This window comes from Anguilla anguilla, chromosome 1, assembly GCF_013347855.1.
Source record: "Anguilla anguilla isolate fAngAng1 chromosome 1, fAngAng1.pri, whole genome shotgun sequence".
Lineage (NCBI taxonomy): Eukaryota > Metazoa > Chordata > Actinopteri > Anguilliformes > Anguillidae > Anguilla > Anguilla anguilla.
In genome coordinates this window covers 77,148,986-77,175,879 of record NC_049201.1, presented here as the reverse complement: position 1 = coordinate 77,175,879, position 26,894 = coordinate 77,148,986, and the positions used below count along the sequence as shown (strand labels likewise).

The window sequence follows — 26,894 nt, the reverse complement described above, 5'->3', positions numbered from 1 at the left end:
AAATAACTATAGACACATATTCCCCTCACTACCACTGGAGAATTACTGATTACAAACTCAAAAATGTCAAAACAAAACTTAAGCAGTCGACAGTCGACTCCCCTCCTTTTGAAAAATTTCGCCAGAGACGTTTTCAGACAACACTGCAGAAAGCTTCTGGAGAGCGTCCACTGCAAGCACGGCGTGGAGGAAACTGTGAACCTATTTCAGATTCATCACAACCAATATATTACTACATAAGAGACGAATCGCAGCCAGTACATTACTACATAAGAGAGTAATCACTATCAACGCATTACTACATTACAGACTAAACAGCACAGTAGAGCAGTGCTGATGCTCTATGGTCAATATCCTTCCTACACCACTGGTGACACTCTATGGTCTACTCCTGCTCACACCAATGGTGACCCTCTATGGTCTACTCCTGCCTGGTCTGCAACAGTGGTGATACTCTATGGTGTACTGTTAGAATCCCTGTAGGGTGGCACATATCATCCGGATTGTCATCCAGGGAAACTCAATCAGCGACTCAATAAGCTTGCACCATCCCTCTCATGTCAAGCTCTAACTACTCTCTCCCAAACTGACTGACAATACTGTCCAAATTCACCACACGTAAAAATGAAAAATAAAATCTACATTTAAAAAAAAAAAAAAACAATCATTTATTATGTCTTCCATCTTTCTCCTAACAACATAAAGAGGTAGTTTTTAGGAACACACTGCGACGGAACGCCTATCCACATAGAGTGTGAATGGTAAATGGTAAATGGACTGCATTTATATAGCGCTTTTATCCAAAGCGCTTTACAATTGATGCCTCTCATTCGCCAGAGCAGTTAGGGGTTAGGTGTCTTGCTCAAGGACACTTCGACACGCCCAGGACGGGGGATTGAACCGGCAACCCTCCGACTGCCAGACAAGCGCTCTTACCTCCTGAGCTACGTCGCCCCACAACATGGGGTGAAAGGGCAACACGCGGACTGCGCGACTGTGCGATTGCGCGACTGTGTGCGTTCACGCGCACAAACCCCGCAAAGCGTCTTCCTCTCCAGGCACGCGGCCTCCGCTCGTGCCGGAGGGCCGCCGAGGCAGCCGCAAACCGGTCGCGACGTGCAGCCACGGTTACCGCAGAAGCGCCGGCGCGTCCCGATGCGAGGCGTCCCGTCGTTGTGCCGTTTTTTCGCAGGGCCTAACGCCACAAACACAGGGACCCTAGACCTGCACGGTTATAGGGGCGACATAGCTCAGGAGGTAAGAGCGGTTATAGGGGCGACATAGCTCAGGAGGTAAAAGCGCTTGTCTGGCAGTCGGAGGGTTGCCGGTTCAAACCCCGTCCTGGGCGTGTCGAAGTGTCCTTGAGCAAGACACCTAACCCCTAATTGCTCTGGCGAATAAGAGGCATCAATTGTAAAGCGCTTTGGATAAAAGCGCTATATAAATGCAGTCCATTTACCATTTACCACGCACGCAAAGCTCTGCTGCACTACTTACCTGCAGACGTGTTACCTAACTCACCACGTCCATTAGTGCGAATGCAGAGCTCCATGTGGGTCACATCAGTTATGTGATTAAATCTAATCAAGTAAAACACAGCTGAACTGTCCGAGCTAACCCTCCACAGCCTTAATAAACGCTGATTATTTTTATGGTTCCTTTTTTTTTTTTTTTTTTTTTTTGTGGTCAGAGTTTGGACCTGAAGTGAAATGGTGCAGAACGACGGAGAAAAATGAAACATTAAAATGTATTCCCCAGTTTCCCAGCATTGGGTGTGGTGGCACACCCTGCTACAGTTTAATACCTCAGCAGTAACATGCTCAGCCCATTTGGTTATTAGCTGTGAGAGACCCCTCATTACAATGCTGTCTACCGCATTGACTCTACTAGGCAGACTGGACTGCGCAGACTGGACTCCCCGGACCGGAGCACACAGACTCGACTGTGCAGACTCAACTGTGTTGACTCTACTGTGCAGACTGGACTGCACAGACTCCACTGCACAAACTCCACTGCACAGACTGGACTGCGCAGACTCCACTGCACAGACTGGACTGCGCAGACTCCACTGTGCAGACTGGACTGCGCAGATTCCACTGTGCAGACTGGACTGCACAAACTCCACTGCACAGACTGGACTGCGCAGACTCCACTGCACAGACTGGACTGCGCAGACTCCACTGTGCAGACTGGACTGCGCAGATTCCACTGTGCAGACTGGACTGCACAGACTCCACTGAGTAGACTTGACTGCGCAGACTCCAGAGAGGAGCCCGGAAAACACAAGCTGGCTGATGAAATGCAGGCCTGCTCTCTCCCGAATCCACAGAGCAGAGCCGTAACCGTCGGTTACACAGATCCACAGACCAGAGCCGTAACCATCGGTAACACAGATCCACAGAGCAGAGCCGTAACCATTGGTAACACAGACCCACCAGTGCCAGCTGCCATTCCAAATTTGAAGAAAAAGTATGGAAATAAATACAAAACCCCCTTTGAAATAGATTTTGACCTCAATGGGGGGTTTCCTGGCAAAATAAAGGATAAATGAAATAGCAAAAAAAAAAAAAAACTACATTATACACATATCTCCTTCAGAGAGAATAGGTGGCTGCAAAGCTGGTCAGGGAAATGGGGGGGTGTGTGCAGTGCATTGTGGGTGACCTTCACATTGCCCTCCACCCTCCTATTCCCTGAGGAACTGGGCCACTACATATAAAAATAGAAGCTCGAGGACAACAAAAAAAAAACACAAACCCAAAGGGGTGTGGCTGTGTACCAATGCCTGCACCCTGTTCTAGGGGGCGCTGTGCTCTGGGCAGGAGCCCAAACTGACAACAACCAATCAGGAGGTGGCCATTTCTGCATTCTCTATTTTACATTCAAGCCTCTTCCTCGTCGTCCTCCTCCTCCTCCTCCTCATCCTCCGCAAACAGCAATTGCAGGCGCCACACCGCAGAGTTAGGCAGATTAATAGGCCATTTTGTCACAGTGAGTGCATTATGACATCATAACTTTAAGAGAGCATTATGACATCATAACTTTAAGAAAGCATTATGACATCATAAATTTAAGAGTGCATTATGGAATCTTCAATTCTTTTCTTTTCATGCTAAATGCTAATCTCGTAGGAGCAATTAATTAAGGAGTGTCACTAACCTCCAATCACACCAGCTTTCATAGAATCCGTCCAAATATACCAACTTTCATAAAATCCGTCCAATCACACTGGCAGTCATACAGACCGTCCAATCACATCTGCTGTCATACAGACCGTCCAATCACACCTGCTGTCATACAGACCGTCCAATCACATCTGCTGTCATACAGACCGTCCAATCACATCCGCTGTCGTACAGAACGTCCAATCACGACTGGGCCCTCCAGGCAAAACAAATACAGCCAGAACCTTTTTAGAACCTTCCCACAACATTGAGGAAATGTGTCATGAATCTGGGAGTGAGCCAGCCAATGACATGCCTCCTGACTCGGAAGGGGGCGGGGACAGGCCTCTTGATCCGCCCCAGTCGAGCTGCTGAATCCAGGCCTGTCCTCCTCCTCCTCCTCCTCCTCCTCCTCGCCCTGTTACAGGTCAGCGCATCCATCCAGAACAAGGCCTGACAATAACGGAAAGGAATAAAGTACTAAACCCTGCCCCCCCCCCCCATCTCTGCTGCCTGGCCAGCTCCCTCTACACAGAGAGAGAGAGGGAGAGAGAGAGACTGAGACTGAGAGAGAGCGAGAGAGAGAGAGAGAGAGAGAATACAGAAAAATCATCAAGGATTTGTCAAAAGTTTGATCTTCATAATCCATCTGGGTTGCCAGTGTTTAATCCTTTGAATAAATATTCGAAAGGTTATTTTTAGGCCCTGACTCGCTCGCTCGCTCCCTCGCTCGCTCGCCCCGGCAGTCCATCAGCTGAGTCCGGAGGCGCGGCGGCCGATGAGAAAAAGAGAGAGATAACGAACGGAATGGAACGCTGGAAATATTTACCGCGCTTTAATAGGAAGGCAGGAAGAGCGGTGGTGGGCGGCATGTTTGGGTTGGGGGGGGGGGGGGGGGGGGGGGGGGGGCGGGGCGATGTGCAAGACAGCCAAATTCACAAAGCCCAACATATTAATTCGGAGGGGATGTGTAGAGCTAATTTTAGCCCCACGGCCGCTGGAGAGGAGAGAGAGGCCCGTACACCATGCCAGCTGGGTGTGCCAAAGAGAGAGGGAGTAATTGGATTATCCCCCCCCCCTTCTCCCCCCCATCCTAAACACCAACCTCCCCCAATGCAAGCTCAGTGCTTCTTCTGAGGGGAAAGGGGGAGAACACGCAAAAACGTAACACCACTGCTTCTGAGCTGGCCAGGGGGACATATAAAAATGCAACACCAGCGCTTGTGAGCTGGCCGGGAGGACATATATAAATGCAACACCACTGCTTCTGAGCTGGCCAGGGGGACATATATAAATGCAACACCACTGCTTCAGAGCTGGCCAGGGGGACATATATAAATGCAACACCACTGCTTCTGAGCTGGCCAGGGGGACATATATAAATGCAACACCACTGCTTCTGAGCTGGCCAGGGGGACATATATAAATGCAACACCACTGCTTCTGAGCTGGCCAGGGGGACATATATAAATGCAACACCACTGCTTCTGAGCTGGCCAGGGGAACAGATAAAAAAAGTAACACCATCACTTCTGAACTGACCAGGGGGACAGATAAAAATGTAACACCACCATGTCCCAATCCACAGCACCACCACCCCCCCCCAGCCCCCCCACCCCCACCCCCCCCACCCAATCACTGCTGGCGCCAAGGGGCTTTCAGTCCTAACTAAAATGCTAAACATGTTTTTTTTCAGGGGGGGAGGGGGGGGGGGTCAGGGGGAAGGATTTGGTTGGTATGCTTCAATGGACACAGTACACACACACATGCACACACATACACACTCACACACACACACAGGGCCAACAACAGTGAGTCACATCAGAGCCCAGTGTGGGTCCACTGCCAGTGATGATGCGATGATGTCATCTGGCAGCAGGCTGCACTTCCTGTTTCTGAGGACGATGGCAGGTTGGGGTGTCAGCGGGAGGGGGGTGGGGGGGGGGTTTGGTCGGTTGGAGGGTGGTGCTGATGCGAGGAGTACTCATGGGGAGGGTGGGGTGGGGGGGCTTGTTGTTCTGCCCGAAGGGTTTCGACAGGATTTTTACTGCGTTGTCCTTTGGATGCGTCACATTTATAAAAGCAGCACTGAGAACAGCTGAGACACAATGTCACTCTGAGCTCCTAATACACACCCCCTCCTCCCACACACAAACACACACACACAGACACACTCCCATACATGCACACCCAAATACACTGACACACACACACACACACACACTCCCATACACATACACACACACACGCACACGCACGCCCCCATACACACACAAACACACTCATACACATACACAAGCCCACACACACACATATGAATGTACACGTTCTTAAAAAAATTTTTTTTTTAAAAACTATTGCATTGTGAACTCAGGATTAGGCTACACTGAACCCTCCAAGCCAGGTCAGAAAAGATCCATTCCCGTTTAGTTCAAACGCCGCTGTGCCTCACATGCTGAACGGCATCTCGGAGACAGAGCGCAGAGCCGAAAGGACGTGAGAGAGGAGGCTCGTCCTATCAGACGGCTCGGCTCGCATCAGAGATCACCCGGCGCCATCTACAGGCCGTGCCCCGAACGACAGGCAGCCAGCCGCTCGAGCTCGAAGCCCAAAAGCACTCGTCTATACGGCGAGGTCAGCGGGCACATCGCCGACACACACTGCATCCCATAATTAAAGCGCGCTCGCCGCGGCCCTTCCGCGTCGGCAGCCACGCCAGAGAAAGCAGAGGAGGGGCGATGCCATGGCGACCCACCGCAGGCACACCCCTGGCGTGTTACCTAACGGAAGGACAGAAAGACGCACGGAAGGCCGTGCCCCGACCTGTATCTGCCCTGCGCCAGTGTACCTCCCCAGTAGGGAATAAAAACTCGCACTGAATAGAGAAAGTACCCGACGATCGTTTGGTAATGGCTCTTGCACAGAGCGATGAACTACACTGGAGAACACCCGTGTTGCTCTGAGGAACCCTAACATACGGCACCACCAACAATTCATCCATCCATCCATCCATCCATCCATTATCTAAACCCTCTTATCCTGGGCAGGGTCCATCCATTATCTAAACCCGCTTATCCTAGGTAGGATCCATCCATTATCTAAACCCGCTTATCCTGGGCAGGGTCGCAGGAGGTTCTGGAGCCCATCCCAGCGTGCATTGGGCGAGAGGCAGGAATACACCCTGGACAGGCCTCAAATATATCGCTGGGCACACACAACCTACACGCTCTATATCTATGGGCAATTTAGAGTCACCAACAATTCAATTCAACTGAAAAGCAACAAGGCACAGAGGGCCATTTATAATCAATAGGTGCAACGTTAACCAAACAAAAGCTATTTGTACTGTATTTAAAGGAAGTACCACTAGAAGGACAGATCTATCAGGAAGTGGGAAAACAAAACAGGAATTAAGGGAAAACCGGAAGTAAGGGGCAACAGGAAGCGGGGAAAACAGGAAGTGGGGGAAACAGGAAGCAGGGGAAACAGGAAGTAGGAGGAAACAGGAAGCGGGGCTGACCCGGTGCAGGTCTTCTTCGAACACTGATTCGGGAACGCTGCAGGCGAACAGGGAGGTGGGCAGGTCACTCAGGTCCATCATCTCCTCGGCATCTTCGTCGTTCTCCCCGAACACCATCTCCTCCTCTTCCTCCTCCTCCTCGGGGTCGCTGCTGTAGGCCTCGCAGCCGTTGCTCCACGGTTTGCCTCCCTCACGGAGCATCACGAGCCAGGGCACGGGTCACCGCGGGGTCACCGAGGGGTCAGGAAAGGGTCACAGAGGGGAGCGGGAGGGGGGTGGTGAGGGGGCAAAGGGACCCCAAATTTGACCTGGTTGAGAGATAGAGTCCAGTATGTCGCATGATCTCTTATTAATACTAGAAGTTTAAAGTTAAACGTCTGCCCTCCTTATTTGAAAGACAAAATGCTTCAACTGATATGTGAAATAACACATAGCATGATGTAGGTGTTATTCTATTAATAGCTTTCTGTAGCAAGAAGAATTTTCCCTTTTTGTACCTGTATTCAGCCACGACCACGTCTACTAGTATTACTATTGTTTTAAGATCTACAAAGCAACGGAACAGAAACAGATGCGTTTTGCCGATTCACAGTGACACCTGGTGGTCTGACAATGGAACTGAAAATTGGATGTATTATAAATGACAGCTTGCAACTATAGGCTATCGCTATTAGCATGAACAGCAAGTCCAGACCGGTCACAGTATGGCTGTCTTGTTTGATATTCAGAACCCCAGGACTTGTCTAACGTTTCACAGCTGCTAACTGAAGAACCACAGCCATTTCGGAGCGAAAAGTGGAAACGCAAAACAGCTTACATTGTTGAACACAAACCCTTTGGGTAGAATATTCACTTCGGTTTGGAACCGTTATGACTGGAATCCAGAAAACAGACCATATTCTAATGCCACGTTGTTATTCGGTGTTTAGAGATATTTACATATATTGTTTGCTGTTTAAACTGGACTTATTTCACATAAAACACATATGTAATCGACTCAAAACCTAGAGTAAGTTGGGCGTAACCAAAGCTATCCGCAGGACGCTGAAAATAAACGCGCATAATAAAGTTCTTACATCACTACGGTGGGATAAAACGAGCTTAGCTGGGCACGCTGACCTCCGTCGCACAGAACACTCAATGTCAAAATGACAACGTAATGTCAACGCTCGCGAATATGAACGACGCGTGCCGCTTTGACGCGTGATGAAACAGGGGTCTTTTCCGTTTGATGTTGAAACGACAGAAAGTGATATAAAACACCGACAAGAACACCAAGCTGGCTTGCTGAATTACTTACCGCTCTCACTGGTCCAACCGATCAGTTCTTGTTCCACTGTGGCCTCACCGAAAACGTAAACGCGCGTAATACGTGCCACACTTCCTGTACTTTCTTTATATTATTACATTAAGGGCTATATATTTCGTGAACATAAACTTAATTCCGTTTTCCCCTGACACATTTGTTTCTATTATGGTTCGATTTGCAGGTGCAGCCTACATCACCACGCGATACATCTTTATTACACCAATCAAATAGTAGTTTGCCCTCCTTTCCACCAATGAGGACAGAGCTAGGGGGAGGATGCTGGAGTTCAAGATTGGTGGCGACCGCTCGGTAAACAGAAAATTTCACCATAAAATATTTTTTCAACTTGCCTGAATAGTGATTGATAGGGTGTCAAATTCGGTCCTACCTGGTGCTTATAACCCCGAATGACTTGCAATAACGGTTAAGGTTATTATCCTTTGTTTCAAGCACCATCCAACCGTTACACAACCTCAACCTGTTGCGCTCACTTTTGTTCCGTTTCACTTTGTTAACGTTTTTTTTAACTCGCAAAATAAAAAAGGAAACGAAAATTGATAACACGCTGTACGTTACAAATATGTAGAATGACACCCGTTTTCGGTATATGGTAGAACTGGAACAACCTTGGTTGCCCGATATATTCTCGGTTTTGACTTTAAACGGCATGCATGCATAAAACACCGTTGGCTTGATAGATGTCACGCGTTTAAAGTACGTAATACTTGTGTGTATAAGTTATTGACCATTATACATCATATTTCAGAACATGAGACGACAGGTTGGAACGTGGATCAATTGAGAAGCACTCAGGCAGGTTTTTTATTTATTTATTTTTTTAGCGTGGACCCGCACTATCACGTGCCTGCGGTCAGTTCTACTTGCAGTCGTGACACGCCGCTCAACGGGATGTGGATGAGCACGTCGTCTGAATGGTTAAACCGAGTTAGCGTAACACGTCCAAGTCTCCTCACTCCCGTGTCGTAACTTGGCGGGATGGCAGATAATGTCCAGCGAATTATGAAAACATGGCAATACAACAGTGTGGGGCGCATTTTCATAGCATGGATAACTGGATATGGTGCAGGCACATCCTTACAAGGCAAGGTTTTTTTATGTCATGGTGCTACCGACTAATCACATTCACGCCATATTTACAGCATCAATTTCCTGCAGAGGGGGGTGTATTTCAAGATGACAGTGCCCCCATTCCACTGACCCTGAGCTTTTCCCTCAGTCCCAATTTTCTCGAGCAGGCCGATCACAATGTCCGTATATCATGGCCGTCAATCAATCAAAGCATGCACACGTACGAAAACACACGGACACGCACGCACGCACGCACCAGCTCCAGTTCCAGTGTTACGAGTCATAGAGCTCGCACAGGGTGGGATGAGAACCCGAGGCCTCTCACTCCGAAGGCATGCGCGTTGCCAGTCAGCCAAAGGCGAAATCGCCCCCTAGCCAAGGGCAACGTCGTCATTTACCAACCTGAGAGTTGCGTCTGTTGTCACGGTAACCTGCTAAGAGCCCTTCGCTTTACTGCACCCTAACTGTGCGTACTAGCGAACTAGCCGAGCTACACACACACACACACACACACACACACACACAGACACACATACATGTGCGCAAGCACGTTCACATGAACACTCACAGACACACACACACACACACACACATACACAAACGCATTCACACATAAACACTCGCACACGGATACATACACTAACCCACCAAATATAGCCATAAAACACACCTCTGTCGCAGGGAGGTTGGGTTTGGGGTGGGAGGGGGGGATGGGGCTTGTGGGGAGACTTTGGGGGGGGTCGCACTTACACACAGTAACTCCCCAGGCCCTGCAGAGCTGGATCACTCCCATTTGAGCCTTGTGTGCCGGTCAGTTTCGCCATTAACCGGGTGAATAATTAAACAATTCGAGTTTCATTCACTGAATTGCAAAACCGCAGTGGGTGGGTCGGGGGGGGGGGGGGGGGGGGGGGGGGGGGGTAACGGGAACCAGGCAACGTACCCATACATACACACATTTCGGCACCGAGGGGGGTTTCAGTCCGCGGACAGGAAGCAGAGATGCCAGCAGTGTGTGAGCGCGTTACGATGTCATAACCCGAGGCGGAGGACCCGAAGAGGAACTGAAACTCGAACTGGCCAGCAGAACACGGACCCGCGCGAATCCACAAGGTCTCACAAACCATGGGCTGTTCATCCAGCATTAAAGTCAAGTCCAAGAACCCCCCAGCTGACGCCTCCCAAGTGGACACAGGTAGGACAACCAGCCCAACAGGAGTTTACACCTCAGGTTTAAATCTGTTCTTGAACCACAATCGTGGTTTGGCACTTATTAATGAACATGACCACAGATAAACAAAGCAAATAGGATAAAAATAAAAAGGTTCACTGTCTACTGAATGGACACGCTTTCTACTTAAAACAGTCCTCCGTCCTGTATTAGCTACCTTTGCCTCAGGAAGTCTGAAGCAGAGGTGTCGGGGGGTGGGGGGGGGGTTCTAGTTTTCGGACAGAACTGAGTAGAGAACGTGGCAAAGCCATCCTGTAAGTCTATTCCGTTATGGTCCAGCACAGGCCTAATTCACTTTTTAAATTCTGCTTATTATGAAAACTACATAACGGCTTGTTTTCACCTGGAGATTTTCTGTAGAATCTCCCTTAAGTTTAAACCAGAGTTGTTTAATAAAAGGAAAACAATGAAGCCTTTTTTTTTTTGTCTGTGCCTGAAATCGCAGTTAATGTGTAACCAGGTGTTGCCATGACTGCACTTGAAAAATTGGCATTCCAGTTACAACTCAGCCTCCCTCACCTCTACCCGCTTCCCCCCTTCACCCACACCCCACCCCAAACCCTGCTGCTACTTTACCTCAACCCCTGCCTCCATCCCTACTCCTACCCCTACCCCAACCCCAGCCCCCATCCCTACTCCTACCCCAACCCCTGCCCCCATCCCTAGTCCTACCCCAACCTACTACCCCCATCCCTACCCTACAACCCACTACCCCATCCCTACTCCTACCAACACCCCTAACCCCATCCCTACCCCCATCCTTACTCCTACCCCAACGCACTACCCCCATATCTACCCCTACCTCAACCCACTACCCCATCCCTATTCCTACCCAAACCCCTAATCCCATCCCTACCCCCATCCTTACTCCTACCCCAAACCCCTAACCCCATCCCTACCCCCATCCTTCCTCATACCCCAACCCACTACCCCCATCCATACCCCTACTCCTACCCCTACCCCCATCTGTTCCCCTATGTCCATGGGTGGCCTCAAGTGTTTTGCCACCTACACTTAAAAGTTAAAAATTTTCAATTCATTGTTTGACCCAATTTCAAATTTCAGCGAGTTTCAGCTCAATTCAGACCAAAACTGTGTTTGTGTGTGAAAAACAAAAAGTTAAGGTTAGACTTTGACTGATTACAGCCAGGCGCTAATGCCACAGGTTGTAAACTCGGCAAATGCAAAGTTTCAAAAGCGTCAGAACAAGACGGAGGTGCCAGCCCGGCTGCTTAATTTCCATTTCATTTCCTGCACCACAGCGATGCTCTGAAGGGATTTTTTCGGAATAGTACTCAAAATGTACGATATTTGTAAACGTCTCGGGATAAAATTCAGAATTTTTTTTTTCTCTCTCCTTCTCTTTTCATGTTGACAGTAGATCCGATAGAACCGGAAGAACCCAAAGCTCTGACTCTGCTAGAAGTGGAGAGGATACATGGTGAGTTTCACCTGGATATAGGTATGAAATGGGGTCCACAAACAGGGCAAATGACCACAACCAAGTAATTTCTTGTCAATTATGTATTGACACCCGTATGGAACACTCTATAGTATTTATGGTTGATCTGAATGTGACACGATCTTATGTATGTATTACAATTACAACTGGGTTCTGATAACCCAGTGTTGACTGCGTAACTGCTAGATGCCAAAAATCAACAGGGCAAAACCGAGGCATCCAAGCAGGAATCTGCTCTATGCTTGTAAAGCCACCGCATTTCTAGAATGTTCTGCAGGATCCCTGACAAACATACCCCCCCAGTCAGGTGGAAACATATTTGACCCCAAAGGGATTCATTTTTGTCCGTATCTGTACCACAGTTGTCAGCATTTCCAGAATCCGGTGCACTTTCCAGTGTGGTACCTGACACGATCCACGCCAGAGAGGAGCTGAAGCATTATTATTTTTTAAATTAATTAATTTTTAATTATTTTTTTGCACATGAGGGACTGGCACGTATTACTCACAGGCTTCCTTTAAATTGACACTCCTGAGGGTGAACAGTACAGGCTGGCTGCTCACCATTTCTGCACACAACCTGCTGTGAATGTTTGTCCTTTGGACGTTCAACCAAGGTTCTTCTCACTCGGCGTGCTCATTAAAGATGCCTTTGCACTTGCCTAGAAAGTAGGGGTTGGGGGGGTGGGGGTTAACTTGTGTTCAAATCCTTTCCACATCCTCAAACTGACTTTCTGAATGTACCTTCCCAATTACAGGCATATGCCCCCCCCAATCCTACCCCCCCCCCCCCCCCCCCCCCCCCCCCCCCCCCCCCCCCCCCCCCCCCCCCCCCCCCCCGCCCCCTCCCCTCCAACTCGCCACAGTCGACTGGCTATGCAATCCCTAGCCTCCCCTGCCCACCTTGATTACCCACCACATCAGATTGTTCCCAGGTGAACTTCCTGGTTAGAAAACGGTCGAGTAGCATTCATCGGCTGAACCGTCACTTCCTCTTTTTCACAGAGGACAAAACCGGCGGTTCGCAGGAGGGGCGAGAGAAGCTGCCCCAGGTGCCAGATCTCAGAGGTGAGCGACGCATTTAGCTCGCGGGAACCCCGGGGCACGCCTCACGTTTGCGTGCGTCTCCGTGGAAACGACAGGCCCGTATTTAAAAAAAAGGCACGATGATTCAGATCGCGGCATGCGTAACTGTCAGGGTGGGGCACTATTGTCCGGGGGGAAAAACTGCCGTGTTGCCGGTGCGTAAAATTTTAAAAACAAAGACGGCAAGGCACCCTTCCCGCGATGACACCGACTTCTCCCGTTCCAGATGCTGACGGTGACGGGGAGGGCGAGTCCTAGAGACGCCGCCATCTGAGTCAACCCCAGCACCTCTGCTTCAATCTCAGCCTGAAAAAAGAGCCAAAAGGACTACGTTCTGACACGTTTCGCAGTACTGCATGCAGTTCTGGACACTACACTACACAAAAGATATATAAATGCTTTTGGACGATGAAGGTCTTTAAAAAAAAGTACAAAGAAGGGCAACTAAACTGGTTCTTTGTATGAAATGTGAAAGCAATATTGAAGGACTTAACATGCTGAATTTGGTTAGCTAAGGGAGAGACAAAGGAGTTCTTCTTTCATAAACGGGAAACTCTGAAAGCTGGGCTTGAGTTCCGTCCGCAGAATGAGGGTTAAGGAAAGTAGTCACATGCAAATTCTGCACGAGGAAGTTTTTTTTTTTCTTTATAAAGACAGCTGTCAATGCGTGGAGGAGCCTCCTGTTGTTCTGTGGTAGAGGCACAGCCCTTGGGGGTGTTCACGTCAAGATGGGTGGCTCATCCCGCCAAGGCGCTATTCCAGCGCATGGATGGGCATGGCCACGGAAAAGGAGGGTTTGTCATCCAGGGGCGGAGCTTCCCTTCACTCGTTAGCAAAAACCCCCCCGCTGGTCGATCGGCCGTCCCCTAGCCTGCGTTTCGACATGTTTGAGGACGCGTCTTCCTGCGATTTACGTCAGGGTGAGCCCAATTGGTGACGGGGAGCCGGCAGACATCACGCAACGAGCGCTGATCACAAGACGGCGCGGTCCGTAAGTATTTGGACAGTGGCACAATCTTTGTCGTTTGGGCTCTGTACTCCACCGCATTGGATTAGAAATAAAAACAAATGCTTGTGGACTGCACCATAACCAACCAGTCGCACCAATAGGGGAAAAAGCATTAAAAAACACATTACATAACATATCAAAATATTAATATTTACTTTATATAAATGTACACATGCAGATATTACTAATGTATATATAGTACTCTAAAGTATACTTTAACTGAATGGTGTTGTCACATTAAACTATGAACCAAACTGAAAACAAGTGCCTTATTATTCCACTTTATATATATTTTATATGAACACCACTGCTATACATTCCCAATTTCTTGAAGAAGCACAGTTTTATCGGTAAATAAATGATGTTGTAAATGTGGGGAAAACTGCAGAGTGAATGACACTTGACATTAAAGTTTGACACCCCCATTTCATACAGCTACATTACCTTGCTGTCTGACTCGATGCAGTGTTTAAAAACTGAAGAAAGGAACCCCCTCTATATCCCCCCCCCCCCCCCCCCTCCACAGCTCTCTCCGTAAGACAGGTGAGAAATGGTTGGTTAAATTAGTTTATTTTATTTTTTGCATTACCAGTGTGTCAGCCTAAAGAGGCAGAGCAGCAAGATGAACAGCAATGAGGTTACAGTAATGTACAGTAATAATGCACAGGCGCGCACGCACACACACACACACACACAAACACAGACATGCACACACACGCACACGCACGCACGCACGCACACACAACACAGACATGCACACACACACACACACACACACAGACCCATGCACACAGACATGCACACACAGACCCATGTGCACACACATGCACACGTCTACACACACGCATACACACACACACATACACAGACCCATGCACACACACACACACATACCCATGCACACACACGCACGCACACACAACACAGACATGCACACACACACAGACCCATGCACACAGACATGCACACACAGACACACACATACAGACCCATGCACACAGACATGCAGACACACACACAGACCCATGTGCCCACGGACACACACACACAGACCCGTGCACACGTCTACACACACGCATACACACACACACATACACAGACCCATGCACACACACACACACACACATACCCATGCACATTCAGACACTCTCTCACCCTCTCACTCACACATACACACACTCTCTCTCTAACACACACACTCTCTCTCTCTCTCACACGCACACACACACTCCCTCTCTCACACACACACACACGGTTAATTCATATTACAAGGCGGCACAGTATTGGAAAAAGGCGATCACATTAGCATGAAGGCATGTCAAAGACACCCATCTCAAACTCATTAACTTCCCAAAAAATAATAATTTAAAGGCCACGTGAGAAAAGTTCTCTGAACCGCATAAACCCAGGGAAGTGTTCGGTTGGCCACCCCAAGGCTTCAGAAAATACACTTCGGAGGCTCAGCTACTTGGTTTGTGCTTGATTGGGCCAAACAGAAGCTTTCCCAGGATTCAATTTTCAATTTTAAATAACACCTGTCATTTTCAAGTAATGTTAATTTCTAATCATGTCAATGCGAAATGAAAACAGTACTGACATTTTTTCAGAGAATGGCTGCTGGGCACTCACAAAGACCATTAACGACGACAGGAAACACAAACTGGTGGAATTTAAGAGTATGCGCGTTCTAATGGTCAGCCAAGACAAACAGTAGTAGGCCCATCTCCGGCAAACATTTACAGAAAACAAGAAATTCTAAGCAGGGTTTTGCATCGTGCATTTTGGTAACACAAGACAGATACCTTGTTCCCATGGGAACCGCCACTGCCCTCACAAGGGGTGGGAACTGTGGGATACCACCCGTTAAGAGCACCACGGCCCCAGGACACAAGTTATGAGGAGGTAAGGAGTGTTGAATGACGAACCGTTTGAGTTCCCGTTACAGTAATCCCGTCTACAGAATACACAGCACAAAAACGTGACTTAATCATTTTCTAGAGATGGGAGAATGAGGCTTCACGAAACTAAAACTGGCCAGAGCTACGGTATGCTATCAGTGGCTCATTGAGTTTGGACCAATCACAGTGCCTTGCGGTGACGAGCAATTTCTTTTGATTGGTCCAGACAACTCTGTAACTGACAGTTTCACCGTAGCTCCGCCTCACTCTCCCAACTCTAATAATCCCCATACCTCTATTATTCTAGTACATTAAAAGTTATCAGACAGTTAATTTACAACTATTAGAACTACCGGTGACAATAATAAACAGTGTCCTTCAGTCAAGGAGAGGGGTTGTGCATTTCACACAACTGCTCGGTCCTGAAATCGTTTCTGAGCGTTCTTTTTCAACCAGTACGGGTCGCATGAAGACTGTGCAAAGCTCTGAGGGTTTTTCTGAACAGACTGATCCAGAACTTTCTAATCCATGGGGACATGTTTACTGGGAAGCAAATGCGATGGCCGAGCTACAGGCGGGAGCCAAGATACACAGCTGGGTCCCCGCCTCCACTGCCAACATAAGCAATAAAACAATATTTCAGTTCGTGGGAGGTCCGTGGAGAAAGCAGGAGGAACACTCTCTCAGTCTCTCTTGAGGTCAGCCGACTGGTAGGGGGTGCTGTTGGAGCTGGGGCTGGCTGCCAGCTGCTCCTGGGCCACTGGCAATGTGGCCGGTGTGATGCTGTCGTTGTTGCCCAGGGAACCGTAAGAGAAGGAGCCGTTGTACTCGGGCTGGACCGCCCGCCCTTTGTCATGAATCGTTGGGATACCTGGACCAAAAAAAACAAAAAAAAAAAAACTTTATTTTACTTTTTCGCTAAAAGAATGACAGTAACAGGTGCCATGCTTCAATGGCTGAATGACTGATCTGCTCTCGTTCCCCAGTCAGATTAACAGCATGCATCTTCCATGACTCTTCAGCAAGATCGCAAAGATCCATGTATGACCTTTTGAAGAATGTGCTTTTCTGCAATGGTCAAACTTCTGTGCAATTCTTTGAAGATGGACCTGCAGGTATACATACTTTATTGGGCGTAATGCTTTCAAAATATTTCGGTCTGCATGGACACCAACTTGAAGATGCTTTTGGCAACAATGGTTTAACTCAGCAATGGTTTTTGTTAGTGTTCTGTCAGAATTCTGTTAACGATACATCACATTACAGACATTTAGCAGACGCCCTTATCCTGTCCTACACGGGAATCAAACTTGCAACCATTAGGTTACAAGACCAGCTCCTTACCCATTACACTACTCTACAGCTCCTTAACAGTACACCCAGACTGCCTGACTGGCAGTAAATTACAAATAGAGTCCAAGGACTCTCTGTGATTGGTCCATCACTTCGCCGGAATAAAAAAATGCTTCAGTGATGCCGTCAACTTCTCTCTCTCCACACAACAAGACAGGCGGACTGAAGACCGGGAGCTGACTGAAGAGTAGCCGATGGCTAGGTGAGGGGGGGGGGGGGGTCGAAGGTCACACAGACCTTGCATCACGTCCATGGTCACGTACGGCTCGAAGACCTTGCCCTTCTTTCGGTTCTTCGTGATCAAGAAGACGCCCAGGAAGCACACCGCGCACCTGCGGAATCAGCGAAACGAAGAGCGTCAGCACGCGAGAGCGAAAAGAACGTTCCGTCACGTTCCGTCACACACGCCAATCTCCCCACATCGATCAAGGGGTTCAGCAGAGCAGGGCTTCAACCATCAGGGACCAGGCTGGGAAACTGACACCAGCCAAATGCTGGTAAATTTAATTTTATCCGTGGCTGGTAAGTTTTGTCTACTCCACCAGCAGTCGCTTCGGCAGGTAACTACCCCACCCACTTGGAGGTCCCGGTCTATCCTAAACATCTAGCTTTTCCGGCAAAGCTGTGAAATAGGCTGGTGAATTTCGGGGTGGACCAGCCACTGTGGCCACTGTGGATGAAGAAGTTAGTTTCCTGCCCCGTTAGGAGCATACATTTTACATTTTTTTTTGTCATTTAGCAGACACTCAGAGCGCCTTACACAGCATGCCAGGAGTCCCTTTCCTGTTTAAAGATATTCGGCTTCACAATGTACGAAGATGCACCTTGCAGTACGTGAACCCTAAACGTACAAGAATGAAAACACAACACACTCACCCCAACAGAAACATGCAGATGTGGAGGACATCTTCATGATTGAACTCCAGATAGAATATGGCTCCTTATAAAACAGAGAAAACCATGACACCTTACCACATGCAAGCCAGGTCACTACAGACAATGGACATTTAATAACTGACAGCTTAAATTAAACGTGAAGCTAAAACACTCACCTGCTATAATGGCAAATGTGGTGGATAAAATGTAATTGACGCTGGCTATCAAGGAGGAGTCATACCGGTGTGAAGCTTGGGACAGAAACCTGTGACATCACAATTGGAAAGAATGTTATACAGCACATCAGGACTGAGATAACAACAGAACATGTGACATCACAATAGGCACAATATGATAAAAGAAACACATCAGGCCTGAGAATACCACAGTTCTTGTGTGACATCACAAAAGGGAAATTTAAAAAACCCATTAGGCAAAAGAATAGGACAGAATCTGACATCACGACAGGGAACAATATGCCATTTTATCTGAACAACAATGGTCACCAAACCACCGTTTGCCACAAAAACGGAAATGTAAAAGACTTCAGGGTGAGCCCACACCACAAAGAAAACCAGAACTACCTTAAAACCAAATTAAGCAATCTGCTACAAATGGAAAAGTACAGGGCTAAACCCAACTCCTTATACAAACATACAAAGGTGACAACCCGACACAAAACAAAATAGCAGCTCACCCCTATGCAAACACCAAACGCTATACATGGGAACTTAAACACACACAACATACAGTACATCAGTGGCAAAGATGGCCAAAAGATGGCCCTGAGCCAGCGCGGGGGCGGGTCTTATACAGGCTGCTGGGCTGTGATTGGCCAATCAAGAAACTGGAAAACCAGTGGCACACAGTGGGTTGATACCTGTCACCTCACAGCGGTCAGGAAGAAGATGGAGGTAGAGAGACCCATAGGCCACATAACAGGCCATGGCAGTGTCTACGGTCAATCACTACAGAGGCTGGCAAACTGAGAGTTGACATGGAGTAATGGGATAGATGGCAAAATAAAACCCCCAAAAAAATTAAAAATAAAACTCACAGTATATTAGTACATTTAACCCTGACATCTATACAGGCCAAATTAAAACACTGCATCTGTTATATGCACTGCGTTAGCTACAATGTATGTGCAGATATGTTTAAAAAACCATGTCAGGCTGTTTTTTTTTTTTTTTACAATTTAATTTCATTTTTTTAAAAGGGGCAGGGATCATGCTAAGTGCATTTGCTCATTGGTTGGGTCGAGAGAGTCTGGATACCCCCTGGTCTGCCACTCCTGCCCGTCACGGCGCCCCCCCTACAGGCCGGCAGAGGCACTCACGTCGCCTGGAAGACCACGGTGGCCACCATGGAGACGAACATGACGTAGAAGATGGGATAGGTGAGCTGCGGGTTTCCCAGGATGCTGAGGAGAATCATCCCGGAGATCGCCTTCACCGTGACGACCGTCACCGAGCCTGGCGGTGGAGGGGGTGGGGCCAATTAGGGGGTGGGGCACAGACAGGGGGCGGGGCCAATTAGGGGGTGGGGCACAGACAGGGGGCAGGGTCAGAGAGGAGGCATCAAAACACCAGGCACAGGAATGAAACTTTGCTAAAGGCAGGACCGTAACTACCATTGAGGACACCAAGGTCATGTCCTCAGTGTTTTTTTTTTTCCATCTCCATTTCCAAAGCCTATATTGAACGCCATTCTTTAGTTGGAACATCAGTTGCAATGCATTCAGGAGGAGGACACAAGGTCATTAATATTTTCTCTAATTTAAGCCTAATCTAGAGGCATATGTACAGTATTACACCCCTAAAATGCATCCTCAATCAAATGACTAAATTAAAGAGAGAAGAAAGCATACCCCAGCCTAACCCCCCACCCCAGCAGTCCCATGACCTCAGTATTTGTTAGGTCCCGGTTACACCCCCCACCCCCCCCCCCCCTTGGTTAAAGGGATGGCTCCATTAAGGATTTGCTTGTCTTTTCTCTTTCAGAAGCAACACACAATTATTCAGTCCATTCTGTCAATTAAAATCCAGACAATAAATCTGCCTGAAAACAGCAATTTAATGCTGAGACTCACTAGCTTTGCCTAGCAACTGCTGCGGAAAAATGTTTGAAAAAGACACTGCAATTAAACTCACCCAGAAGTGCCACCAACATCAGAACTACGATGAGGTAATTTGCGTTTCGTTGTCTGTAAAAGTACAGCAGCAAGCAGAAAGCAATAATTCCCAGCACCTACAACGCAAGACACATTTTTAAATCAAAATCAGATCAAATCAAAATGTATTTATATAGCGCATTTCACAAACAATTGTCACAAATACGCCTCACAGACAACCCTGGCCTAAACCCCCACGGGGGCAAGCCCAAAGCAACAGCAGCAAGGAAAATCTCCCTGTGGCAGATGGGAAGAAACCTCGGAAGGAACCAGGGGGAACCCATCCTCCTCTGGTTGGCTCAAGGTGTAGGTCTGTGACCAACACCGTCAGTTTTGCAAGTTTTTAAAAATGAGATCAATTTACGTTAAGTCTGTACATAAGTTTTTTTTTTGTATTACATTATCGTCCTAATGTTGTAGCTTGTACTGTCCCATAGTTTGACTTAGCATAGGTTTGGTCAAAATAATGTTCACTGTGTGAACTGGACTGTGTTCTTGGCTATGAATAAAATACAAATACAATAAAATACAAATACAAAATGAGTATTGTACCTTATCGAACCTGTGTCTTCTAGTTGTTACAATGACCGTGATATGCACTTTCGTACGTCGCTTTGGTTAAAAGTGTCTGCTAAATAAATGTAATGTAACGTAACATAAGTAAGGCGGGGATCTCACCAGATACAGCAGGAAGGGCCAGCCTATGACGTGCCTGATGATGTTCTCCGCGTCCAGCTTCTCGTGCGAGTTGGGCCCAAACGAGACGAAGAGGTACGTCCCAGCAACGGTCAGAGCGCAGCCGATGAAGGACAGAAAGTACCGCTCTGTGAGGGAGGCAGACAGGTGCAGGGCGGTTAACAGACAGGTGTGAGGGAGTCAGACAGGTGCAGGGCGGTTAACAGACAGGTGTGAGGGAGTCAGACAGGTGCAGGGCGGTTAACAGACAGGTGTGAGGGAGTCAGACAGGTGCAGGGCGGTCAACAGACAGGTGTGAGGGAGTCAGACGGGTGCAGGGCGGTTAACAGACAGGTGTGAGGGAGTCAGACGGGTGCAGGGCGGTTAACAGACAGGTGTGAGGGAGGCAGACTGGTGCAGGGCGGTTAACAGACAGGTGTGAGGGAGTCAGACAGGTGCAGGGCGGTTAACAGACAGGTGTGAGGGAGTCAGACAGGTGCAGGACGGTTAACAGACAGGTGTGAGGGAGTCAGACAGGTGCAGGGCGGTTAACAGACAGGTGTGAGAGAGTCAGACAGGTGCAGGGCGGTTAACAGACAGGTGTGAGGGAGTCAGACAGGTGCAGGACGGTTAACAGACAGGTGTGAGGGAGTCAGACAGGTGCAGGGCGGTTAACAGACAGGTGTGAGAGAGTCAGACAGGTGCAGGGCGGTTAACAGACAGGTGTGAGGGAGTCAGACAGGTGCAGGGCGGTTAACAGACAGGTGTGAGGGAGGCAGACAGGTGCAGGGCGGTTAACAGACAGGTGTGAGGGAGTCAGACAGGTGCAGGGCGGTTAACAGACAGGTGTGAGGGAGTCAGACAGGTGCAGGGCGGTTAACAGACAGGTGTGAGGGAGTCAGACAGGTGCAGGGCGGTTAACAGACAGGTGTGAGGGAGTCAGACAGGTGCAGGGCGGTCAACAGAACGTACTGCTCTGTGAGTTTTCAGGGAAAAGAGACTGTTTACTGAGCTGAGTGACAGGGAGTCAGCAGGGTGTGATAAAGAAACGGTGCTCAGTTGCAAAACATCCTACTGGATTAGCATTTTGTCAACCTTAGGCTCTCCCTGATACAGTGTCATCATGTTCGGCGTTGCTGGAAAGCCGGTGTCATGGGGAACCATTTGGTGTCTTTGGTGGTGCTGACTAAAGATCTTGATACCTGTGGGTCAGCGCCCAGCTAGATACAAAACTTAACCCGGTGGGACATGCTTAGAGGTAGCGCAAGCAAGATCACTAATGTACTGTTCTGTTATGACTGTGAGTTTATTCGATGACTTTTCCTTTAACTTGTTTGCATATACTGTAAGGGGGAAAGGGCAATGGTTCGGGGAGACTCGAGCCACGCTACTGGCAGAAAGCAGTCTCCTGCTTCTAAGCGTAACCGTTAGCACAGAGGAAAGGTTAAAACACTATTTTGGAGTCAGATAACCGAGATAACGTTAAACTAATCCCGTTCCAGTAGCATCGGGTAAGACTACACGCATTCCTTCGCCACTTAGATACTTCCACTGTTTGGGAACAGTTCTTCCTTTCTTACAGGAAGCAGGTCATATCAGTCCATATAAGTCAGGGGGTTGCAGAGCAGGGTCAGAGAAAGAGCAGACTTGTGCAGACTTGCAGGTGTCAGATCGACCAGCAGGGGGTGCTAGAGCACATCACACCCATCAATCCTGAGCTCAGCAACCGTCACACGACATCAGCATTTACAGGAATGTGACTCTGCTCCAAGGGCAGAGAAACAACAGGAAAGCCGTTTACGGGTTGGTGTGGACTTACTTAGAAACTCCTTCGGTTTCCATTTCTCTCGCAGGAAGATAAATCCTAAAATGGAACTCGCTGTGAAGAGAGAGAGAGAGAAAAACAACAGTTTGGTTTTGATTTATTTATTTATTTATTTTTTAAAAAGGGGGGAAAAAAAGTTTGCTTTTCTATTCTTAATCACTTTCTCACTACAGGGGCCAGATTCTGACTCGGGTCGCGCATTAGCGCGTACCGAAGAGCTTTTGTAATCGGTAGCGTTCCAGCAGGCGCTCCAGGCTGACAGCCGGGTCCCAGAAGGGGTCTGCTGAGAACAAGCGCGCTTCCTCATTCCCTCACTGTTCCCACTGTCACTCCGCTGAAGGGTAGGTTTATTTATGGAATGTTTGCTTCAAAGTTCCAAGTCAGTGTTCTGGAACTCTTGTTGCTTTCAGTTACCAGCAGTGATTGCGACATCGGCATCGGAATGTTCAGTTAAGAACATTCTAATCACGTACTTGTGATCTCACACCTTGAAGGAGAGATCCTGCAGTCACAGGCTTAATTCTGCACTGATCAACCCAAATAAAACTTTATTACTATGACCAGATATGGACAATAATGCCTATAAATGTCACAATAAACACCGTAATAAACACGATGGAAGCAGAAACGACTCTCTAGCACGCACCGCAACAGCACACGCACCTGCTCTCGCTACGAGAGCTGACAGGTGAGATAATGCTCATCTGCATTCCACACAGCCGGACCGTTTCTAAACATAACTGCGTGGAATCCAGTCAGAATCTGTCCCCGTGTCATCGGTCCTCTCAAAAACATATTCATTTTTTTCTGATTTACAGCTCAGATCATACAGACACCTTTGTCTTGTGTCTTTGTGTGGATTTCGCCTTTGAAATTGGCTACTGTCGGAATTACACAAGGTCAACCAAGAAATCACAATGCCCTACACTGTCCTGCTTCGGAAGGCAAAATGACAGCTAAAGTAAAACTGCGGCAAAATCTAATAAACCGGCTCACTGCACACAGTTACAATCAACAGCACGCCCAGGACAAGGGGCCGTTCTTCGGAGCGATATATAAAAAATAGAAAATGGCCGACTCCTGTGGCATCCGGGGGGGCTCGTACCTATGACAGACACAGCGCTGAGGGGAGCGATGAGAGAGAGGGGGGCGAAGGCGTAGGACACAAAGATTCCGAACTCCCCCAGGATGGTCAGGAACAGACCCAACCACCAGGTCTTGGTCCGGTAGTAAGCCCGGGGGTCTTTGTTCCCAGCCAAATTGACATGGCTGTATTTCTGCAGCAGTGGAGAAAAGGGTAAGGGGGGGGGGAGAAGGAGGGGGGGGTGGAGTTAAGTCATTTCCTGCAGAGCTCGATAAGCAGCGCAGATAACGGAGAGCAGTTCCGTCTGAACCGTGAAATTTTTGTGATTTTTTTTGACTCAGGAAGTTTGGCACCAACCTGGATGCTGAGCGAGATGCTGACAAGGAGGTTTCCGAATATGGCCAACAAAGTCCCGATGAGGTTCTCCTGTAGAGTGTACACACACACACGCACATGCACATGCGTACACACATACACACACACACGCACAGACACACACACACGCGCACGTAGGCACACACACACACACATAGGCACACACATGTACACACACACACACGCACACACACACACGCGCACGCATGCACACACAAACGGCCACATGCACACACACGCGTATACACACATGCACGCACGCAGGCATGCAAACACACACGCACGCACGCAAAAAACAAGCTTTAGCAAGCCATGACAAAATTCATAACACCGCTAAACTAGCCTGACCATACATCCTCTTTTTCTATGTATTCCTTTTGGGACTGAAAATAGCAGTCCAGGCAGCATTTTTAAATCCCAAAAATGTCTGGTTAGGTTTTTCCTGTTCCACAGATCGTATATAAACAAACAAATTGCTCAGAATTGGGTTCATGATGCGCCCACCAACCCGCGTCCCCTTTTTTTAAAAACAATTTAAGATATGGTCACCCTAAAAAAACAAAAAAACATCACACACACTCCTGTCTGTAAAGAAGCCAGAGAGGCCCTAATACGCACAGTGCTTTTGGGAAAAAGGACACAGAGTTTACTGAAGGGGTGCAGCTCAAGAAAGCAGTATTTGCTTGTGCCGTATTCTAAAACACAGCAGCCGCAACAGGTCTGCACACCCTCACTCGTCTGAACACACGTGCGCAAGACATTTCCAAAAAATGAGACGCATCACATAGGCGCGCAATTAAACGGCCAACTGATTCAGGATGTCCCGAATACCAGTCCAGGCAAAAACTGCACAGAGATGGAATTGGTGACGATGTAGACATCGTGCAGTGACAGATCAAATTCCTTTCAATGAGAAGCCTTTCATGTTGGGCTAAATAGCAATCACGGACATTAGAGGGGTTATGGTTAGGGAAAAACAAAAATTATAATTTCATACTGTATACAGATTATAATATAGAACACACTCAATCAGGTCATGGTGGTAAGTCTGAGGTTCAAAGTCTGTCCAAACACTTGACGTGTACTGGACACAGTTCAGACAATAATCACATTACATTTATTTGGCAGATGCTTTTATCCAAAGCACTGTACAATAGGAGCATACCTAAGTTGTAGTTCATTTTAACTACAAAACACAGGTCCGATTAAGTACAGTACTAATTTTGTGAGCTATTCATAGCCATGAACACATTAAGCCCAGTTCACACAGTAAGCATTACCCTCTGACCTAACCAATGCTAAGTCAAACTAGGAGGCATGACAAGCTACAACATCAAGATAATAATACAAAGTACAGTGTACGTGCTCGAAGCACTTCTGAGAATAATTCTATTCTTGCCAAGGCCCAAGAGAACGTGCATGGTTCCTATTTGTTGTAACACGTACTAGCTAGCTAGCTAACCTCACACTTTTCAAAAGCCATTACGGACCAATTGCTTTTTCCAGTTAGCCACTGAAACTCCCCGTATGCAGTAAGCGTTAGCTCGATGGCCGGAATAAACACGGCGTTAAAGACGAGGGTATATCAACAATTAGCAGCTAGCTAGTTTATGCATTTCAACCTTGTTAAAAAAGGAGACAATATTGTTCTTATATTCTTATTATAAAACAGATCAGCTACAGCTAGCTAGCAATCTCACACATATCCAGTGCTCTAGCTGGACTGCTACGTAAATCAATGAGATCGGAGATTAAATCGTTGAGCTATTGCTAGCGATTGACAGGTGACATTTTTTGCTACAGTTGAGCCTAGGTGCTAGCTTTATATGCAATGCGAATTCATCGAAAGTTAAATTTGCTAGACTAATTAGTCTAGTGATGTTTGTTGCTAACATTAGCTAAGAAGCCTAACTCAACAGCTGCATAACCAGTTAGCCTAGCATTAATTAGCTTATCACACTCACGTTAATTTACTATGTAGCTATATTTCTGATCATCCACATTGCTTGCTAACGTTATCAAAAATTATCAATAGTGCTAATCGTCTAAACTAGTCAGCACCTGCTATGTCCAGGCATCGCACCTTTGTCGTTAGCATGCAACACGCTAGCTAATTAGCAAAATTAGCTGTCCACACTTTTGGCTAGTTAGTTGGCAAGTTACTGGTTAGTTAGACTAGCCAACGTACAACGTTAACCATCTATGAAGGGCTACCTAAGCAGTGAGTTTATGCTTGAATGGCAGAATATTTACGTGACATCTTACCGTATACGAAGAGGACTCGTAGGAAGAGACTTGAAAACGGCTGTCAACTTTGGAATACTCTACGCCTGCCATTTGTGCAAAATCTACATACAGCCGTTAGCTCTCGATAACGAACACGTTTTTAGCTGAACTAAACACAGGCACATTAATCATCCCCAAAAGTTAATATTAATCAACAATACATTTGGGAGTTTTCTCTGTTAAGCCCTATTGCTACAGTATCGCCGCCATCTTTAACAATAACAAAAAAAAAAAAAAACCTGTCTCGCCGGTTTCTACCTGCGGTGAAGTTGCGCCCAGTGTATCGGAAGGGCAACACTGTCAACAGAGCAAATATGGGATAAATGCGCACAGAAATAGAAATATCGACGATGTCCTATCGGACTAACTCCTGGCTGCGCTGTAGCCATCAAAAGTAGGTCATATTAGGTCACACTTTGTACCGTTATTTAATATTATTATTATTGTTATTATTATTATTATTATTATTATTATTATTA

General features: G+C 47.6%; 2 protein-coding genes and 1 long non-coding RNA gene across 3 annotated transcripts in view; 1 reads left to right on the top strand and 2 right to left on the bottom strand.

Annotated features, from left to right (window-relative positions):
• rcan3 (regulator of calcineurin 3) overlaps positions 1 to 8,193 on the bottom strand; it is a 50,155-nt gene extending 41,962 nt beyond the window's left edge. Inside the window, exons 1-2 of the mRNA XM_035393242.1 lie at positions 7,985 to 8,193; positions 6,685 to 6,992 (exon numbers count right to left, since the gene is read on the bottom strand). Coding sequence (XP_035249133.1) covers positions 6,685 to 6,885 — 201 coding nt within the window. The 5' untranslated portion in view covers positions 6,886 to 6,992; positions 7,985 to 8,193. The remainder of the gene's footprint in view (positions 1 to 6,684; positions 6,993 to 7,984) is intronic.
• A 1,861-nt stretch (positions 8,194 to 10,054) lies between these two features.
• LOC118214652 lies at positions 10,055 to 12,843 on the top strand. Its single transcript, XR_004762665.1, has 3 exons — positions 10,055 to 10,277; positions 11,692 to 11,754; positions 12,781 to 12,843. It is a non-coding gene; the product is annotated as an uncharacterized LOC118214652 (long non-coding RNA).
• Positions 12,844 to 15,007: 2,164 nt separating this feature from the next.
• On the bottom strand, positions 15,008 to 26,672 carry nipal3 (NIPA like domain containing 3). Its single transcript, XM_035393311.1, has 11 exons — positions 26,395 to 26,672; positions 24,112 to 24,180; positions 23,776 to 23,947; positions 22,665 to 22,724; positions 20,849 to 20,994; positions 20,151 to 20,247; positions 19,337 to 19,472; positions 18,174 to 18,262; positions 17,998 to 18,061; positions 17,359 to 17,453; positions 15,008 to 16,639 (listed from the first exon to the last, which is right to left on the bottom strand). Exons 1-11 carry the CDS (start codon positions 26,464 to 26,466, stop codon positions 16,452 to 16,454), a joined length of 1,188 nt encoding a protein of 395 aa, XP_035249202.1. The 5' UTR covers positions 26,467 to 26,672; the 3' UTR covers positions 15,008 to 16,451.
• Positions 26,673 to 26,894: the final 222 nt, after the last annotated feature.

Excerpts from the sequence above, each read along its gene's own strand:
- nipal3 (XM_035393311.1), bottom strand. The coding sequence starts at position 26,466 with ATGGCAGGCGTAGAGTATTCCAAAGTTGACAGCCGTTTTCAAGTCTCT. Across the intron at positions 23,948-24,111 it reads GCATCTCGCTCAGCATCCAG|AAATACAGCCATGTCAATTT; the intron begins GTTGGTGCCAAA and ends CCACTGCTGCAG. Across the intron at positions 19,473-20,150 it reads GATGTTGGTGGCACTTCTGG|GCTCGGTGACGGTCGTCACG; the intron begins GTGAGTTTAATT and ends CTCCACCGCCAG.